The sequence below is a fragment of the Leuciscus leuciscus genome, assembly GCF_965113295.1.
Source record: "Leuciscus leuciscus genome assembly, chromosome: 16".
Lineage (NCBI taxonomy): Eukaryota > Metazoa > Chordata > Actinopteri > Cypriniformes > Leuciscidae > Leuciscus > Leuciscus leuciscus.
In genome coordinates this window covers 25,481,742-25,499,902 of record NC_138740.1, presented here as the reverse complement: position 1 = coordinate 25,499,902, position 18,161 = coordinate 25,481,742, and the positions used below count along the sequence as shown (strand labels likewise).

At 38.6% G+C, this 18,161-nt stretch overlaps 1 protein-coding gene across 1 annotated transcript in view; it reads right to left on the bottom strand.

The window, feature by feature from the left end:
• The window catches only part of LOC309478312 (transmembrane protein 132C), a 151,170-nt gene that overhangs the window by 89,258 nt on the left and 43,751 nt on the right, over positions 1–18,161 (bottom strand). The window contains exon 3 of the mRNA XM_082141905.1: positions 8,120–9,026. Coding sequence (XP_081998031.1) covers positions 8,120–9,026 — 907 coding nt within the window. The remainder of the gene's footprint in view (positions 1–8,119; positions 9,027–18,161) is intronic.

Here is an 18,161-nt window from a genome sequence, read left to right as displayed (position 1 = left end):
CCCATAGCATAATCCCACCCTTGACACTGATTGACAGGTTTCCGTGTAAGGCATCGGAAATGGAAATTGCGATTCCATTTGAGTTTTGGCTGGTTACATACGCGACGCTGAGAAAGTGAAAAAGCAGACGTGGTAATTGAAATTGCTATTTAAATATGACAGGGTCAAGACTCGTAAGATATGGGAAACACAGTCGCAAACAGACTTTGCATTTCCCTTTTAAATTTGGCCGTCACTGTGCGTTCGCTTAAACGAAAATGCAAACGGTAATGCGCGATTTGCATTTGCTTTTGGATTATGTCACATTTTATGCGTCCACAAATTGAAAACGCAATTGCAAATACAATTTGCAATTCCTTTCGAATAATGTCCGGAATATCATTCCATATGTTTTATTGACCCCTTTGTTTGATTGATTGATCGATATTATGTATGAAGAATATACATTTCGGTAAGCTGTACTGTTTCTTTCAACATTGTTCATTCGTGTTTATTTACTATTAGCTAGTAGAGATGATCGGGTCACGTGCCGCTAGGGATCAATTACAAACACCAAAACGGTATTTATTGTTTGAATTTCGTAATAAAATTGACAGAATCTGAGAGCTGAGATTTTTTTCATGTCATAACTAACCTGTTCTGTCTAGTCAGTCGGTCTCCGTGTCCTCTTTGCTTCGCGATTTTTCTGTGCGTGAGAAAATGGATGTGTGGCGTGAGAGCGTGTGAAGTGTCAATTGCGTGAGTCTCACGGTGAATGCGTGAGAGTTGGCAGCTCTGTTATTATATTTTGACTTAATTCTATTTGTTATTCAGATTTTACCTCAAATATTACCTTTGAATTGGAACATGAGAAGTAATTGGGATGTTAATGCTACAGTAGAAGTTTTCTTGATAATCTTATCATGTTTACTGTCCCTAGATAGCAACTTCAGGTATCACACATTTCAAACGGGTTTATTTTGTACTTCAAGTGGTAATTCGGCATTTTGGGGTTTATATGATAAACAGGTTTGAAAGTGCAAAATTCCCTATGGTTTCCCCTTTTTTTTTTAAATGGGCACCTTTAGCATCATTTTTATCAAAAACTGTTGAGAACTTTTTCCTAAGGAATCTCTATATATTTCTGATGTTAAAAAAGTAGGTAGTGCCCCACTTGGTGGGACGAAACCCTATTTCTAGGCCTCTTTTAGGCTACCGACAGCGGCCTATCTCTCTCTCACACACACACTAACCCGACCCCTAAACCTACCCATCACACACATACACACAAGTCAAGCGTCTATAAAACGCCGATAGCAGGCCTGGTGAAACCCGTAGTTGTTGGGACATCAGAGACCGGTTTGTCCAGGAGGGCAACATGTTTATTAGCAATAGCTAACGTTAGCTCCGTAGTGTCCGACGTTTTGAGCCATTCCTATGCTTGATTTTTTTTCCCATCGGACTTCAGTAAAGGGCTGCGGACCTTTCCCACCATCTTTTTCGACATGAAGAATACACTTCACGGTTGTTAATCGAGCTTGATCGCCGCTGTCAGATGAAGATGCGCTGCTTACGTCCTCCTCCATGTTTACATGTGCGTAGTGATATTGGCTTGATTTCGGCTGTGACCTACCTACATTTTCGATGCTGATTGGTTGAAAATCTAGCTCAACAGTTTTACATGTCTCAATACGCAGTCAATATAGTGCGCCAATAAATTACAATTTCTCATTAACTGCAGGATAATGCGTGGAGAACTTTTTGCTTGGATACCTTTTATTAACGTTGAACATATTGAGCAAAAGAAAAATTAGTGCCCCGTTTGTCGGAACGAAACTGAACGATACAGCTCACGTACAGCGGCCTATTAGTTCACCCAAAAAGTATCCCATAATGTACTCATGCTCAAGCCATCCTAGGTGTATATGACTTTCTTTTTTCAGCCAAATACAATCAGAGTTATCTTTAAAAAAAAGCTTCCAAGCTTTATGATTTTTTTTTTTAAGCCCAAGAAAGCGCATCCATCAATCATAACAGTAATACATAGCTCCAGGGGGTTAATAAAGGCCTTCTGAAGAAAAGCTATGTGTTTTTGTAAGAAAAATATCCATATTTATAACTTTATAATCGTAATCACCCGTACACAAGTCTAGTTCCAGCGGAAGAGTGACCTCTGACCCGACACATGACGTACTGACGAACACGGAAGCACATGAGGATATAGCAAAACAAATTTTTTTTTGCATTTTTTAAAGAGAAAGTTCGGAGGAGCTTGAGTTTGTTGCCCAGCCCTATTTGTTTGAACCGCGAGAGGCATCTACTCTCACCTAAGCTTACCTTAGCGGAACTCGACTCTCTCGTGAACACGCGGACGGCCATTACAGGAAGCTACTGATTAGTTTATAAAATCATAATTATGGATATTTTTCTTACAAAAACACATTGCTTCATACCGCACAGACAAATGGCAACAAACAAGTTGGCCATTGGATTTAAAATTTTATGAAAAATAACTGTCATGTTCTCACTGCCCCAACAGACACTGACAAACGCTGATTGAACATGTTCGGTCGGATGAAAACAAACCCTATAAAACGGATAGTTCCAGTCCTTGATTCTGATTGGTTGAGCCACGTTCGAAGCCGCTGTAAATTGCTCAAAGTAACATACACCTGTGACGGCATTACATTAGTATTACTGCGCAACAGCCGTTTGTGATTCTTTGTTGCTGCATGTGTTGCTTAGCAACCTAATTTGGAACTACATTGCTTGGCGGAGGAATGTTTTATAATAAAATAAATATTAAAATGAATATTTTTATGGAGTAACCGTTTTATAAAAGCAATAAGCCCCTTGAAGCCGTGTTTTACAGTGGATTTAGAACAGCTAAGCTCCACGTCGTGCCTAACAACGCCCCTTAGCCGTTCTAAATCCACTGTAAAACACGGCTTCACGGGGCTTATTGCTTAACTGACAAAAACCCTGTAAAACATGGAAGTATTATTCAATCATTTAAGACATTTCTACTTTTATACATCCTTTTTGGAAAAAAAGGTTCTTTAAAATTGAGTCAAGAACCCAGAAGCCCATCAAACCTTTTTTCTAAAAGTGTTGGAACAACCCAGGGATGAACAAATGATAACAGAATATTTGGGTAAACTGTCTCTTATAGAATTAAAGTATTATGTCAAAAATGTATTAAAATACGTATAAATGTATTCTTCTATTTTTCACAGTTTATTAAACAGAGGACAATGGATCTACATAATTGCTGTACTTGAGTGCAACAGTGTGAAAACTGCATTATGGACAGCCTTTCAATCAGCTATTTAGCCGTAAATCTTTTGCTTATTCAAAAAGTAAGTCAAATTATGTGTCCACAAGGCTATTAAAGTGAAATGCAATAATTATATTCACCGTCATTCATTTATTGGACAGTCAAATTCAAGACAGATTCATGTTTATGAACCAGTCAAATGACAGAGTCAATCAACTTTTGGTCATTTGTACTCATCAGAATGGTGTATACGCAATTTGACTAAAATTGGATGAGGAAAAATCTCTCTGCAACAGCAAAATAAGAAATGGTCCATAAGGAACGATAATTCATTTGCATGTATTAGCATATATTCCACTGGGACATGCAGAAACGTGTAAGATTGTTTAGTCAAAATTACAATACAGCAGGGGCTATTTATCTTTTGAGAGGTTGTTAATTTGTTTGTGAGGGAAGCGTGTTTCCATTTGCATTATGAATCAGGTATAAATCCCATCTCAACATGTTACTGCTCTCCAAACCGCTAATGAGGCAAAAAGCAAGGAAGTGCAAGCTCCAAATACAAAACACTGGCCTAAGAATTAAAGGTAGGGTAGGTAATCCTGTTCAGAAACACTTTTTTTTATACTGGGTGAAATGGTCCTTCCATCCTGATAGTAGTCAATACATTATGTGTTTAGAAAAAGGAATGAAAAAAATCAGACCTCTGTAGCAGCTGCAGGACAGTAAAAACTCTGACCAATCACTGCCATTCGGTGCGAATGTAAAGAACCAATCAGATGCCTTCATGTCTCGTGCCCGCCCCGAGCCCCACTGCGCGCGCTGCCCTGCGTGCACTCATCACATGTCACCGACTCACCGTTCCCGGAAATATTCAGCTCAAAGCACCTGCATATGCAGTCAGCGAAGGCAAACAAGGCAAAAACTACTTCCTCGGACCCTGCCCGCACTCTTGAACGACCTCTTCTGCTTCGCCCTCAACCCCGGACCTGTCCTCGAGCCGACGATGCGGTACTTTTCTCCGGACTCGGAGTGTACGTTAGTCTTCATTAGAGTCAACAATGTTTTCATCATGGAAACTCTTACATGCAAAACACCGTATATGTTATGAATCTTACACGAAATTCATCTTCATCACAGTGTAACTGATGGTAATGGAAAAACGTGTATCAATGCAACCTGTTTTTAGTTTTGCCTTATAAATATAGCTCGTTACCGAATGAAACTTTACCATTATCGATATGCTAGCTTGATAGTGAGTACTAAAAGAAATCTTATATTCATAGTGATAAAGTTAGGTATTTTATTACATGTGATTCTGACATGATGTCACTGTATGTACTGCGCTCCTTCCTCTCCACTCGTCTCAGGTAATAAATGCGTCTTGTTCCAGCCTGAGCGTTTGGCGTCGCGCGTTCATGTGTTTTGGGGGCGTGGCTTTGGAAGGAGCTCAGAAGGGAGGGGGTGGAGTGAATGGAAATAATGAGCTGTGTTTATTGCAGATTAAAAGGTCTACAGTCACTCGATTTTTAAATTTTCTTTTTCAGAGTACTTACATTTTAATTATGTATTGGTATATAAAGACAGTTTAAACAAATTTGGAATGTTTTTTTTTTAGAAAAATGATTACCTACCCTACCTTTAAAACCATGACTTTCAGAGATTGTTCATCATCACCAATAAACATTACAATCAGGAGTTCTATTCTCAGGGAAAGATTAAAGATGTTGTTTGATTATTAATTTAAGAATGACTGTATCATGCAATCTTAAAGCTCAATCTTGTTAAAAAAAAAAAAAAGAGTATCCGTTTTCTCTGTGATTCCTCTCACAAAAGAGTGGGAGGTGGGAAAAATTTTATGAAAAGGCTTACATTCCTGCTACTTCAAAATGTTTTATTAATTATATTTTATTATAATAACTATCATTTTAATAATTATTTTGTATTTCTATAATGACAATAATAATCATAATTTTTTTTTTTATATTATTGAACATTTATCTAAATGTACCTAAATATACTTCTTTCTTTCTTTTTTTATTAAATAATTTATTTATAGATTTTTATTTACAAATTATTTGCAGTAGCAGTTCACCAATGTAAACCATTTCATCCATATGTGCGGCAAAAAAAAAGGAAGGAGGACTTGAAAATATCAATCCACCAATTCACTGTACATGGGGTATTTATTTGCAGGTCATCCTGGAGAAAGTTCCGGCAGTTAAATGCGATTCTCAGGAGCTATTCTGTTTTACCCTGATTGTGTTAGGCAGGGAAAAGCTGATCAGGGAGCATTTTTATCCCTATAGGCTGATGATAAGATGAGGAGATCTGGCTCCAACACCACCAGCGACACGACCGGTTTGAACCGTATTCCGCCGCCCATCGTAACCTCCCCCTCCCCCCAGCACACACACACATACACAACATACATACACGACACATCAACAGACAGGGACCCTAGAGAAACAGCCATATCAGCAGCGCTCAGCTGGTCACTATTTAAAAAACTGTTTGGTTGGAACTCAGAGTGCAGCCCAAGCTGAGAACAGAGCTCTGCCTATCTCCAGGGGTTGAGGGGACTTGGAGCCATCACAAAGACATTTAGGCATCAAGGGGAAAAAAACTAAAAAACAAACCCTTTTATATAGGATCTTATCACCACCCTGTATGAACACAGGAGGAACTACAGAGGAATCACCATCACTGAACAGTTTCCCACAGCACAACATCACCCAAGACATCACAAATCTACTTGCTATTGAGGACTTAACTTCTTTCTGCATTAATTAAAGCTGGCCTGATAACTCTATTAGAAACTACTGTTTCTAATGTTAGAGCACCCTTGGAGAACATTTCCAAAAACAACGCATCAGCCAGGAGCTTCTTTATTTATGTCTACATCAAAGGCAATTCATTTCTGAGGTTTTTATTTCTGCATGCTAAGCTTCATTCATTGATCTAGTAAACACCCATTTTCACAAGTGAATTAGATAGCTGCAAACTGGTTTGAATTGAGACTGGAACGCTTAAAGTTCATTAATCACGCATGAGATAGTGGCCGGCTGTAAGCTAATGTTAACCGAGGTTGACAAATTTGCCAAGGCTGTCAGCGTATAACTCAAAGCATAATTTAGATATCAGGCGTGAGAATACAAACAGGAGTGAACATTAATTTCTCTCACGGTCATTTACTCACTAGCACAGAATGTCTTTAGTCGCTTCATCAAATCCGCTTGTTCTAATTAGAGCTCAACACTCAATGAATCAATAAAGAATTTTCTAACTTTTACACACTGGGTTGTAAGGAAAATTTATTTCAAATAATCATATTGTGTAGTTTACACAGCTCTTCCTTGATTCATTATTTTGTATTCAGTTGCATTTACTAATTATAGGATGGTTCGGAGTAAAATCAACCTAGGGTCCTTTGCACCATGACCTCGAGCTAAACAACCCCCCAGAAGCCTTTTTCCCTTGGTCGAACATTATTAACGTTAGAGCTTATTTAGAGATATCAACCGGATGGCTTAGTGCAGGCGCTAATGGATCCTATGATGTATCTCGTAAATTACCACACTAATAATTCCCAGAATGGTACCAAACTTATACAGTAGTACAAACAGTTTCTGTACTCATAAAACGAGGCATTGGGAAGTTTGTAAGTACATCAGGAGTTTATTTAAATAACACTTGCCTGACGGCTCATGCTACTGCTAACCCGGACGTCGACGTCACTTCAATGATTTGGGAAAAGCACTTAAAAGTCCTGGCAGAAAGCGATGCATAAAGATGTAGTGTAACGACGAAATATTATTTTTTCCGACAACTTCCGCAACCATTTGTGATTCTTTGTTGCTGCATGTGTTGCTTAGCAACCTCTTTGGAACTACATTGCTTGGCGGAGGAATAAATGTGTTATAACGTTATATTTTTTTGTTGCTGGTGTTTATTTTATGAATAAAATAAATATTAAAATGAATATTTTTATGGAGAAACCATTTAATAAAAGCCGCTCCGCGTTGTGCCTAACACCCTTTAGCTGTTCTAAATCCACTGTAAAACACGGCTTCGCAGGGCTTATTGCTTAATTTGCTCATCTAGATTTAATTTTATGTATGGGTCAAAATCACTAAGTGCCGTTGGTGTCCTCATCAGAATCACTCAGTCATCATGAACATAATGCAAAATAATGAAATTCTGAGTTGTTATGATAAATCAACAAACATTTACACACATATAAGTACAATGATAAATCTCTTGAAATGTGTTTTTTCTCATTTTCTTTGATTGGATATATGTGATTTTGGCATGTCCCACACGCTGCTCAGCTAACTTCAGTGAGTGTAAAAAGTCATTAAATGACACAAAATTTGGGCTGCCATGGGGGGAAAAAATGCTACAACGGGCATTTGAAATATAAACATACGGCATCACATGGAGTGATGATAAACACGGTTTGTGCCAACCACAATGAATTTTGACAGCATGAAATCATCAAAATTCAAGAGCCATACAGAAACTAAAATTGTCAATTTATTCATCCTGTTCAGAAGCAGCATGATTTTATTTTACTTTTACTTTTGAAATTCCTGGCAAAATTTTCCAGGTGAAATATTTTCGATGCCACAAATAGTTAAGGGGCTAACGGTTGGTATCAAAAAACGGTCGTCAAAGAGTTTTGTTTAGTTTTTTTTGCATTTAGAGAGATATTGTGTAATTATCAAAATGTCAGATCGGTTCTTTTCCATGAAATACTACACGGTGATCAATGGATGTCAAGTCCAGCTATCAATTATCAAAGTCAACAAAGCTATCAAAGTAAAAAAATATTTTAAAGCATTTCTAACAGGGTTCACTCACCTTAAAGTGAAGATCTCTACTGACGAAAGGGTGGAGACAGCGAGGAAGCCTGACACCGTCTCCCTCTGCCTGATGGGTCTTGAGGGAACCATCACCACAAAGTTACTGTCTAAACGCAGCTCAGAGAGTGGCTGGAACAGCCGTACACTGCCGATCCTGCGCATGGGTGTGGGCCCTGAGAAGTAACCGGCCGGACCCAGTTGGCCAGTGCGGATGGAATTGGTCTTGCGGGAGTCCTCAGAGCTGCATTCCCCAGTGTCAGTGGATTGTAGCATGTAATACAGCTCCACGGGAGTGCCTTCAACCAGCTCAGGAGATCTCTGTCTACCTGGTATGACACTAGGGGGACTGAACCAGCTAGACAGTGGCTCCAGTTCAGCCACACACAGTCCGAGTTCCCCTTTCAGATGACAGGTGCCTCGTACCTCTTGGGTTTCATGGAAGGCAAACATCCTGACACACGGCAACTTGTCCATGGCACTGTAGTCGTCCCAGTCCCGGCCTACTAAGTAGAAGAGAACCTGAACCTTTGGCCAACTTGGATGGATTCGCTCACTGATAATGAAAGTCTGTACTTTCCAATTAAAACTAAAGAGTGGAGAGGAAGTGGATGATGGGGACGTGGATGAAGGACTGTTGAAGAGTCCCGGGCCCAGAAGCTCCATGGGCACGGGCTGTTCCACATACAACGGTCCGTAACTGGCATTGACCGACGGCGTCTTTCTGGCTTGTTGGATAAAGAAAAGTTCTGTACGAACCTGCAGGCTGGAGTTCCTCATGATGTCCTGGTTGGCTTCTTTCAGGAAGAAGGCAGACTCTGCATTTAACACCTGATATCGGACCGGAAGATACGTCGGGATGGCACCAAATCTCTGCAGTCCTTCCATCAGCATCCTGCTGTCAATGACTGCCAAATAATGGAGAAGACAGGAAAGACATCACTCATCCATCTATCAGACAGTAAGAACTCTAAACCCGACCTAGCAACTTGCATGCTCTAAAGCAAGGATCATTTGTCTCCACGCCCTATTCTGCAATCCCATCTCAAGGCAACTGGACTCTTTTATTGAATGCCTTCAACCAGCAGTTCACTGCAGATATTTGGGGTGATGGAAGGACCCAAGAGGCTCCATTGATTTTGCGTCACAGCGCTAGTCTGAGAGAAAGAGATGCTGGCGATTTGTGACAGCTGGTGGCAGACAAATGTTATTGGTGCTTAAGGCAGACACTACAGCACATCAGGAAGAGGCTTATATACCATTGTGCAACAAAGTATTTCATGGTTTATTTAAAGGTTTTTGCCAATGAATATAGATTGAGTTTGGGGATTTCTACTTGTTCTACAGCATTTGTATACAGAAAGTTATCTTTGTTTTTTTTATTCTTTTAATGTAATCACCTATAATAAATCAAATCATCTCATGAATATTGAGTTAATATAGTGGAATCAGTTTGTTTTGTTTCAGGCGAGCCAGATCTTGAGAAGAGTAATGCAAAATGTCAGTAAAGAAAGGTGGGAGTAAAACTTTACTCTAAGACTATTTTCCTGTGGGACTAAAACATTATTCTTTTTGGCAGCAATAAAAAAGGGAAGAGAGAAATAAAAAGTAAGAAAAATAAAGAGTAAAGACAGAGAAGAAAAAAATATGAGAAAAAAAAAAAATGCACAAAAGATTCACTGAACATTGCGCTAAACCCAGACTGATTAACTCAAGTTGATCCAAGAAATTTCTTTTCAAAAGTGCTACCTAAAAAATGCATTCATTTGCAGACATTGTCTTTCTCTTGGAAACAAGCAGGATTTCACATCTAGCCATTTGGAAGAATCAGATGGGCATTTTGAAAAATGGCAGTAAACCAGCTATTCTTTGTGTCTCTGTCAAACACAATGTTTACATGTTCAATATGTATTTAAAATGATAGTGAAACTTCTAGTGAACCTTTGTTCAAACTTACTAAAAATCTAATATTATTCTGTAGAATAACTTAACAGAGTATGAATTGAAGCCATTATGATTAAAGCAGATTAAAGAAAGAAAGTAGATATTAGAAACAATATTAACATGTTGGCCAACCATAATAATTATGATCATGTTATGAAAGATAATATAGGTAAATTATATTATTTTTAGATTGACAAATTGACACTACTTGAATAATTTGGTCATGGTATGGCCATGTTTACGACATATTAAATCAAATATCCATTATATTACAATATTGCAATTATATAAAATAAATATATAAAAGGAAAGCTCCACACACAGGCAGTCCTATATGTATTAATAGAGCAGAAGGAATAACTAAAATACTAAATAACTAATAACTTGTAAATCCATTAATGACTGTGATAAAAGAGAGAACGTGTTAAACTGTTCCATCTCTACTGGATCAGTTAAAGCGCTCCTCTTTTTCTCTGAAATTAGCATATGTTCATCCTAAACTGTATTTAAAGCCTAATTAGCAGGTGAGTCAAGATAATTTGCTTGGGTTAATTCAAATTTTGTGTACACAATTTGGATACAGCTAAGACTTTTTAATTTACAACTGTCAGAAGGACGCCAAGACTGTTCTCTCACTAAAAAGCATCTACCTAAAGGTGCCTAATACCACATGGATTGGCAAATATATATTAAAACAATTGGTCTCAAACATAGTTTGGGGATATGAAGTTAAATCATGCATTAAAAAAAGTGTTAAGACAGGAAAAAAGAGGCGACACTCAAGCTGCTGTCACCATTTTTTAACAGTTTCAGACAGCCTAATAATTTTTTCTATACAAAGCACATTTTGATTGATTGCAAGATAACTAGTTAAACACTATACTTAAAGCTGCAATCCGTAGTTTTTCCTCTTTGTCGCCATCTCTGTTCGAAATCTGCAATTGTAGTTATTCGCGGAATTATCAACTTTACGTGGGTTGTGCCTCGGAGGAGTTCATGTTTTGAAAAGATTGTGCGACTGTCAGTCACCGCGCCGGTGTGGATCTGGTCTGACCAACTAAGGGGAAAAAAGCATTGCGCTGAATAAATCTAACGATCGCTTATCATATCACGTCAAACCGTGCAAATTATACTTTGTTCTCAAATTGTTAATGTTAACAACATCAGCATTGCGTGACTACATTTAATGCCCTTCCGATATCTATCCTTGTTTTCGCATGGGCCCGGTTGCAGTCTCTTTTTTTCTGTAGCCACTCTGAAGTCCGAAGGCTTTTGCATTTTACAACGGGTGAATCTCCAGTTGTCACTGGTGATTGTCGTTTGAACCTTTCTGGATCCGCCATCAAATTGATAAGTTTAATTATATTAAGTGCTGTGAGAAAAGCCTATAGCCTAAATCTCCACCTCCAACATCCTCACACGCAATATAGCCTACTAGCTTAGACACCTTCTTTATGTGTACAGATGTGACGTAATGACGCAAATACATGCTCGAATTTCCCACAGAAATCCACCAGTACCACTGGAATTAAAAACATTATTACAAGCTTACCGTTTTGAATCGAGCTAAGGGCAAGCAGATAGTTTTGAACACTGGCTGGTTATGTACTTGCTAAAAAAATTTATTTTGAATATATAATGATCATTTTTACCCAAAAAAGTATGAAATGCAGCTTTAAATATTTTGACTAAAAATATGGTGCTTCAATTAGTAATTCATTAGAATACAGACCAGAAAATATATTACAGAATGAAAAATGCTCATAACTTTCTCTATTCTTAATGATTAATGTGTGGGAGGAGATCAACCTTCATTTGAGTTAGTATTAGAGGGTTTTCTTTTTATGGTTACATTATTCTTTATAAGCAGACTCTGGTTAGCAGAAGATACTAAAGAATCAAAAACTGAACTCTTAAGTCACACTCAAATATACACCGGAAAACTTTTTTGCTTGCTTGATGGCCACTCTTACAGTTACTCTACACCACTTCCTTGGTTTTTCCATCAATTTAGAGAGAGTTAGATGGCTTAGATGAAACTCTAAACAAGTAACTGAAATACATGCTGACATGGTAAGCGGCAATTCGGGAGCCGTTAACTAATTTAGGATATGCTCTGGCATGAAAAACTGTCCCAACTTCAAATTCTGGCCTTCAGGGAAAGTTAACATAGTAAGGTTTTGAGGCATCATAATTGAATTGTCCTCCGGCCGTTTTCTCAGCTGCCAATACATTTTTTTGTATAATCCTACTGTAAGTGAAGTAGGAGTTTCACAGGATGGTGGCCAACTGCTGAGCTAATAGATAACATTAATAATGGTAATCATTCAGAGTGCCCACACTGCATACATTCAATGAGTAGGTAGCGTTCAGTTTCACCATCACTTAACGGCAAGTAGGACCACAGCACACATCTTTTAATTGTAGCCACCTAATAGAAAGAAAATCAAGAAGCCAAATCATATCTTAGTCCACTTGAAAAATGAGGTGTTATGACTGGGTAGATATGGATGTCCAAGACACAATATCACAGTGCGATAGCATTACGGTCAGGCACTGAGAAAAAATTAAATAATAATTATCCCTAAATAACTAAGGTCAAGCAATGCCAACGGTTTGGAAAGGGTATGGAGCAAACCCCCAAAAACTCAAATCAGTTGAAAATGATTAGCAAATTAAGACATTTTAAATGTACAGTATGACAAGAGAAGAAGCTCATATAAGCATTCTGAGTCATTTGCGTGCAAAACGGAACGAAACGCTTCGTAAACATCAAATTTGATAGTTAAACTTGTGAATGTTAATAAATTACAATCATTCGTAAATAAATTTTCTATGAACACTTCTTATATGATACTTTTTTTGCATATTTGTAGAATAGATAATAGATTTAAAGGGATAGTTCACCCAAAAATGAAAACTAGCCCATGATTTATTACCCTAGGTGTTTACGACATTCTTCTTTCAGACGAATACAATCGGAGTTATAATAAAAAATGTCCTGGCTCTTCCAGGCTTTATAATGGGAGTCAATGGGTATATTTTTGGAAGTCCATCAAAGCGCACCCGTCCATGATAAAAGTGCTCAAAACGGCTCTGGCGGGTTAATAAAGGCCTTCTGAAGTAAAGTGAAGAGAAGTGAACTGGTCGCAAAAGAGTGTACCATTTACAACTTCTTTAGTAACTATTTGGCACAAACCTTTTATAGCTTTTTTGCAGGTCTTTCACTAATGTACAGTGTAAGAAATGAATATTCATTTGGAGAATATCAGCGTTACCACTTGCCAGTTATCAATAATGGACATTAGTGTTTTTTATCATATGGCTCATGCCTAAGAACACCCCTTACCCATGGTAAAACCATTGTAATTCACTGCCAATGGTGGATTATTGAAAAGATAACGATTTTAGTCATGCAATTTGTAGTCTGTATCGGATTAAATTTCAGAAGTAATCTAACACTGCATTTAATTACATGCTGAGATAGAGCAAGACAGAGACAGGGAGGAAGGCAGAAAAGGCACCAGCTATCTGGGCATCGAGCACACGTACTGATTGCATCAGTATAGTGGAGCAGGAATCTCAGCATGTAAGCCTAATCGGAGACGTGTCTGTCGAGCAAAGAGGAGAAAATTAAGCTGATTTCAAAATGTTGGGAGTTGTGAAACGAGCAGAGGGGGAAATGAAAGATTCTGAGCCTACGGAGAGGATGCCACTGACAGACAAATAGCAAAAAAGGTTCCGTCACATTAAAATATGAGAATCTTTCCTTGGCATACTTAAGGTTAAAGAAAGAGTTTTATTTTTTTTTTCATTTTAGAACTAGGACAAATTGCACCCACCACTTAAAAGCTACTTGACATTTTAGATTCAGAGTAAATTAACCCTTATTTTTTCTGTTAACATCAGCGCAACAGCTAGTTGTGATCAAACTGCGATCTGCCTCGATTTAGCTCCAAAAATAAAAGATCTGTTCAGTCATGACGTGGGTTAGTATAGGTCTACCCGGAAGGCTGATTCCCTGCGGGTCAGCATTCCCATCAGGAAATTTAATTCGGTTTTTAGAACAGTGTTTTTCAATTTATGAGTAAAACAAGATCTTACAATACTACTGTTATGGTACGTGGTGTAGTGAAAAGCACAATGAAGACAGACAAGATGAATAACAGTATTGACTATTAAAAACTCAGGAGACACTCACTTAAACACATCATAATATTAACGATAACGGACAAAGACTGAGGGAGAACACAGGGTATAAATGCATGGGAAAACAAAGGGAGCTGATGAGTGAATGACAAGGAACAGGTGAATGAAATGACTAATCAAACAGACTGGGGGAAACTAGGTTACAGGACTGGGGGGATGAAGGGGGAACACAGAACACACATGTTGCAACTACTTGAAGAGACTTTCATGTTCTACAAAATAAATTACATAAACTCACATCCTTGTGGTAATTCACACTAACTTTGAAAAGGTTGTGGTTGGTAAGACTTTATGTTTAATGTTTTTGAAAGAAGTCTCTTTGCTCACCAAAAATATCTGTTTCCTATTTTAATGTTTTAAAATGTAAATAATGTAATGGTGGCACATTTTTCTTCATAAATCATTCTTATATGCTTATTTGTTGCTCAAGTAACATTTTGTATTATTATCAAGGTTTGAAACAGTTGTGCTGCTTAATATTTTTGTGGAAACTGTGATACAGTTTTTCAGGATTCTTTGACGAATAGATAAAACAGCCATTACAGTAGTTTTAATGTAAGTCTTTACTGTCACTTTTGTCCATTTTATGCATCAATTTTATGATGAATAATAGTATTATTTAATAAAAAAAAAAAAATTTTTTAAATCTTACAGATCCAAAACTGGTAGTGTAGAAAATATGGAAGTCTCCTGAAGATCTTATTTTACTCAAAAATAGACTCATAAATCAAAAACTGCAACTATATATATATATATATATATATATATATATATATATATATATATATATATATATATATATATATAAAAATCCTAACTAGCTATTTATCTTCCAAGTAGGACTACAAACTGAAGAGCTCTATTGCTTTCTGGAAGATTCTATAAATCTATCTTTCCTCCTTTTCCCCATTCAAACATAATGCAATGAACATTACCATTTTCCATAATGATAATTAAGAAATTTTTAGAGACCCACTAATGGCAGGAAACTCTTGATCGGCATTCGTCATGCCTGGTTACAGAAATATCTTCCACAATCTGCTCAAAGCCACTTTATTGAAAAATTTGCAATCGCGCACTAAGGCTTACAGTGAACTAGTATCTCCGATGAGACATCTAAACAAACCTAAGAGGCCAAAAACATAAGCATAAGGCTTTTTATGATTACATTACTGCTATCTATTGCTTATTGAGCTTGAGTCTACTGCAGTGTGGGCTGGAAAAAGTAAATTGACTCTGGAAGTCTGATGGCTCACTGGATTTGGACACTGATTTGAGCACCTCACAGTACCTGTGTTATACTAACCGCAGTGGCTTCTTTTGCACTCTCGGAGGGCTGGACTTTTTTATTTCAAGGTAACAGGCTTTAAGGATTGGTTTGTCTGGTGAGATTTTTCAACTCTCTCCTAATCACTAGCGTTTGCAATCTCAGCTTGATTCTGTAGCCCTTGACTAACGGATTCAGTCAGATGCTGAGCCTAGCACTGATGAATTATGGGAGAGCGTGCTTAAAAGGGAAGCAGGCCCTGTGTCATACAGGACAACTTGGAGAATGATGTAATGATATGCAGGTACGCTCTCATTTAGAGTCATACCTCCCGGGGATAACATCGCCTAGACAAATGAAAAAATAAGTGAGAACAGAGGCTGGTGGGAGGAAGTCAAATGAAAATATGAGTGATGGATCAGATTATTAGAATCCAAAGCCTTTAACAATAAAAAATAAAAAAAGACAACCACAAACCAGCATGAAAATATATGATATTCTTTTATATTTGCATATTTGGTTATCATTCATTCGACGGTGGTGTTTAAAAGCTTTTGTATTGACTTTTTAGGCAAACTGTTGTCAGGGAAACAATCCCTTGATATGACCAATTTGGCCAATGGCAACTAGGCTCGCTTCACTGATGTTATGGTAGCATTTCGAGGCTTTATTTTGTTTGGTCATTGGCTGGGAGTCTAGGCAGGCTGGAGTCAAGAGCAAAAATTATGAACTGAAGCAGCTACACTGAAGGGAGCTGCTAAATACGATTATTTGATTCAAATACAATGAATAAACAGAGTGCGGAGGTGGTAAACATATAACTCATATATAAATATAGCTCCCAACAAAATACAATTCAGCCCTAGCTATAAAACAGCATTATTACTAGAGAAAATATGACTATTTGTGCCAACTGGAACAGCCATTCAAAATCTACAGATACAGATTCTACCCTTTGAAATGGCTTGATGACAGCAAATTTCCTTTCTAACATATTCCTTATTGAAACAGAGGGTGGAACATATTGAAGAGCTTGTTCTTTATATATATATATATATATATATATATATATATATATATAATATTATATATATATATACACTGCTCAAAAAAATTAAAGGAACACTTTGAAAACACATCAGATCTCAATGGGGAAAAATGTCATGCTGGATATCTATACTAATATGGACTGGGTAATGTGTTATGAACGAAAGGATGCCACATCGTTTGATGGAAATGAAAATGATCAACCTACAGAGGATTGAATTCAAAGACACCCCGGAAATCTAAGTGAAAAAATGATGTAGCAGGCTTGTCAATTTTGCTGAAATTTCATTGCAGCAACTCAAAATGGTACTCAGTAGTTTGTATGGCCCCCACGTGCTTGTATGCATGCCTGACAACGTCGGGGCATACTCCTAATGAGACGACGGATGGTGTCCTGGGGTATTTCCTCCCAGATCTGGACCAGCGCATCACTGAGCTCCTGGACAGTCTGAGGTGCAACCAGGTGATGTCAGATGGACCAAAACACAATGTCCCAGAGGTGTTCTATTGGATGTAGGTCAGGTGAGCGTGGTGGCCCTTCAATGGTATCATTCCTTCATCCTCCAGGAACTGCCTGCATGCTCTCGCCACATGAGGCCGGGCATTGTTGTGCACCAGGAGGAACCCAGGACCCACTGCACCAGCATAGGGTCTGACAATGGATCCAAGGATTTCATCCCGATACCTAATGGCAGTCAGGGTGCCATTGTCTAGCCTGCAGAGGTCTGTGCGTCCCTCCATGGATATGCCTCCCCAGACCATCACTGACCCACCACCAAACCGGTCATGCTGAACGATGTTACAGGCAGCATAACATTCTCCACGGCTTCTCCAGACCCTTTCCTGTCTGTCACGTGCTCAGGGTGAACCTGCTCTCATTTGTGAAAACCACAGGGCACCAGTGGCGGACCAGCCAATTCTGGTGTTCAATGGGAAATGCCAATCGAACTCCCTGGTGCTGGGCAGTGAGCACGGGGCCCACTAGAGGACGTCGGGCCCTCAGGCCACCCTCATGAAGTCTGTTTCTGATTGTTTGGTCAGAGACATTCACACCAGTGGCCTGCTGGAGGTCATTTTGTAGGGCTCTGGCAGTGCTCATCATGTTCCTCCTCGCACAAAGGAGCAGATACCAGTCCTGCTGATGGGTTAAGGACCTTCTACGGCCCTCTCCAGCTCTCCTAGAGTAGCTGTCTGTCTTCCTGGAATCTCCTCCATGCTCTTGAGACTGTGCTGGGAGACACAGCAAACCTTCTGGCAATGGCACGTATTGATGAGCCATCCTGAAGGAGCTGGACTGCCTGCGCAACCTCTGTAGGGTCCAGGTATCGCCTCATGCTACCAGTAGTGACACTGACCCTAGCCAAATGCAAAACTGGTGAAAAACAGTCCGAAAAGATGAGTAGGGAAAAAAATGTCAGTGGCCTCCACCTGTAAAACCATTCCTGTTTTGGGGGTTGTCTCACTGTTGCCCATCTAGTGGACCTGCTGTTAATGTCATTAACACTAAAGCAGCCGAAACTGATTACCAACCCCCTCTGTTACTTAACTGACCAGATCAATATCCCAGGAGTTTAAC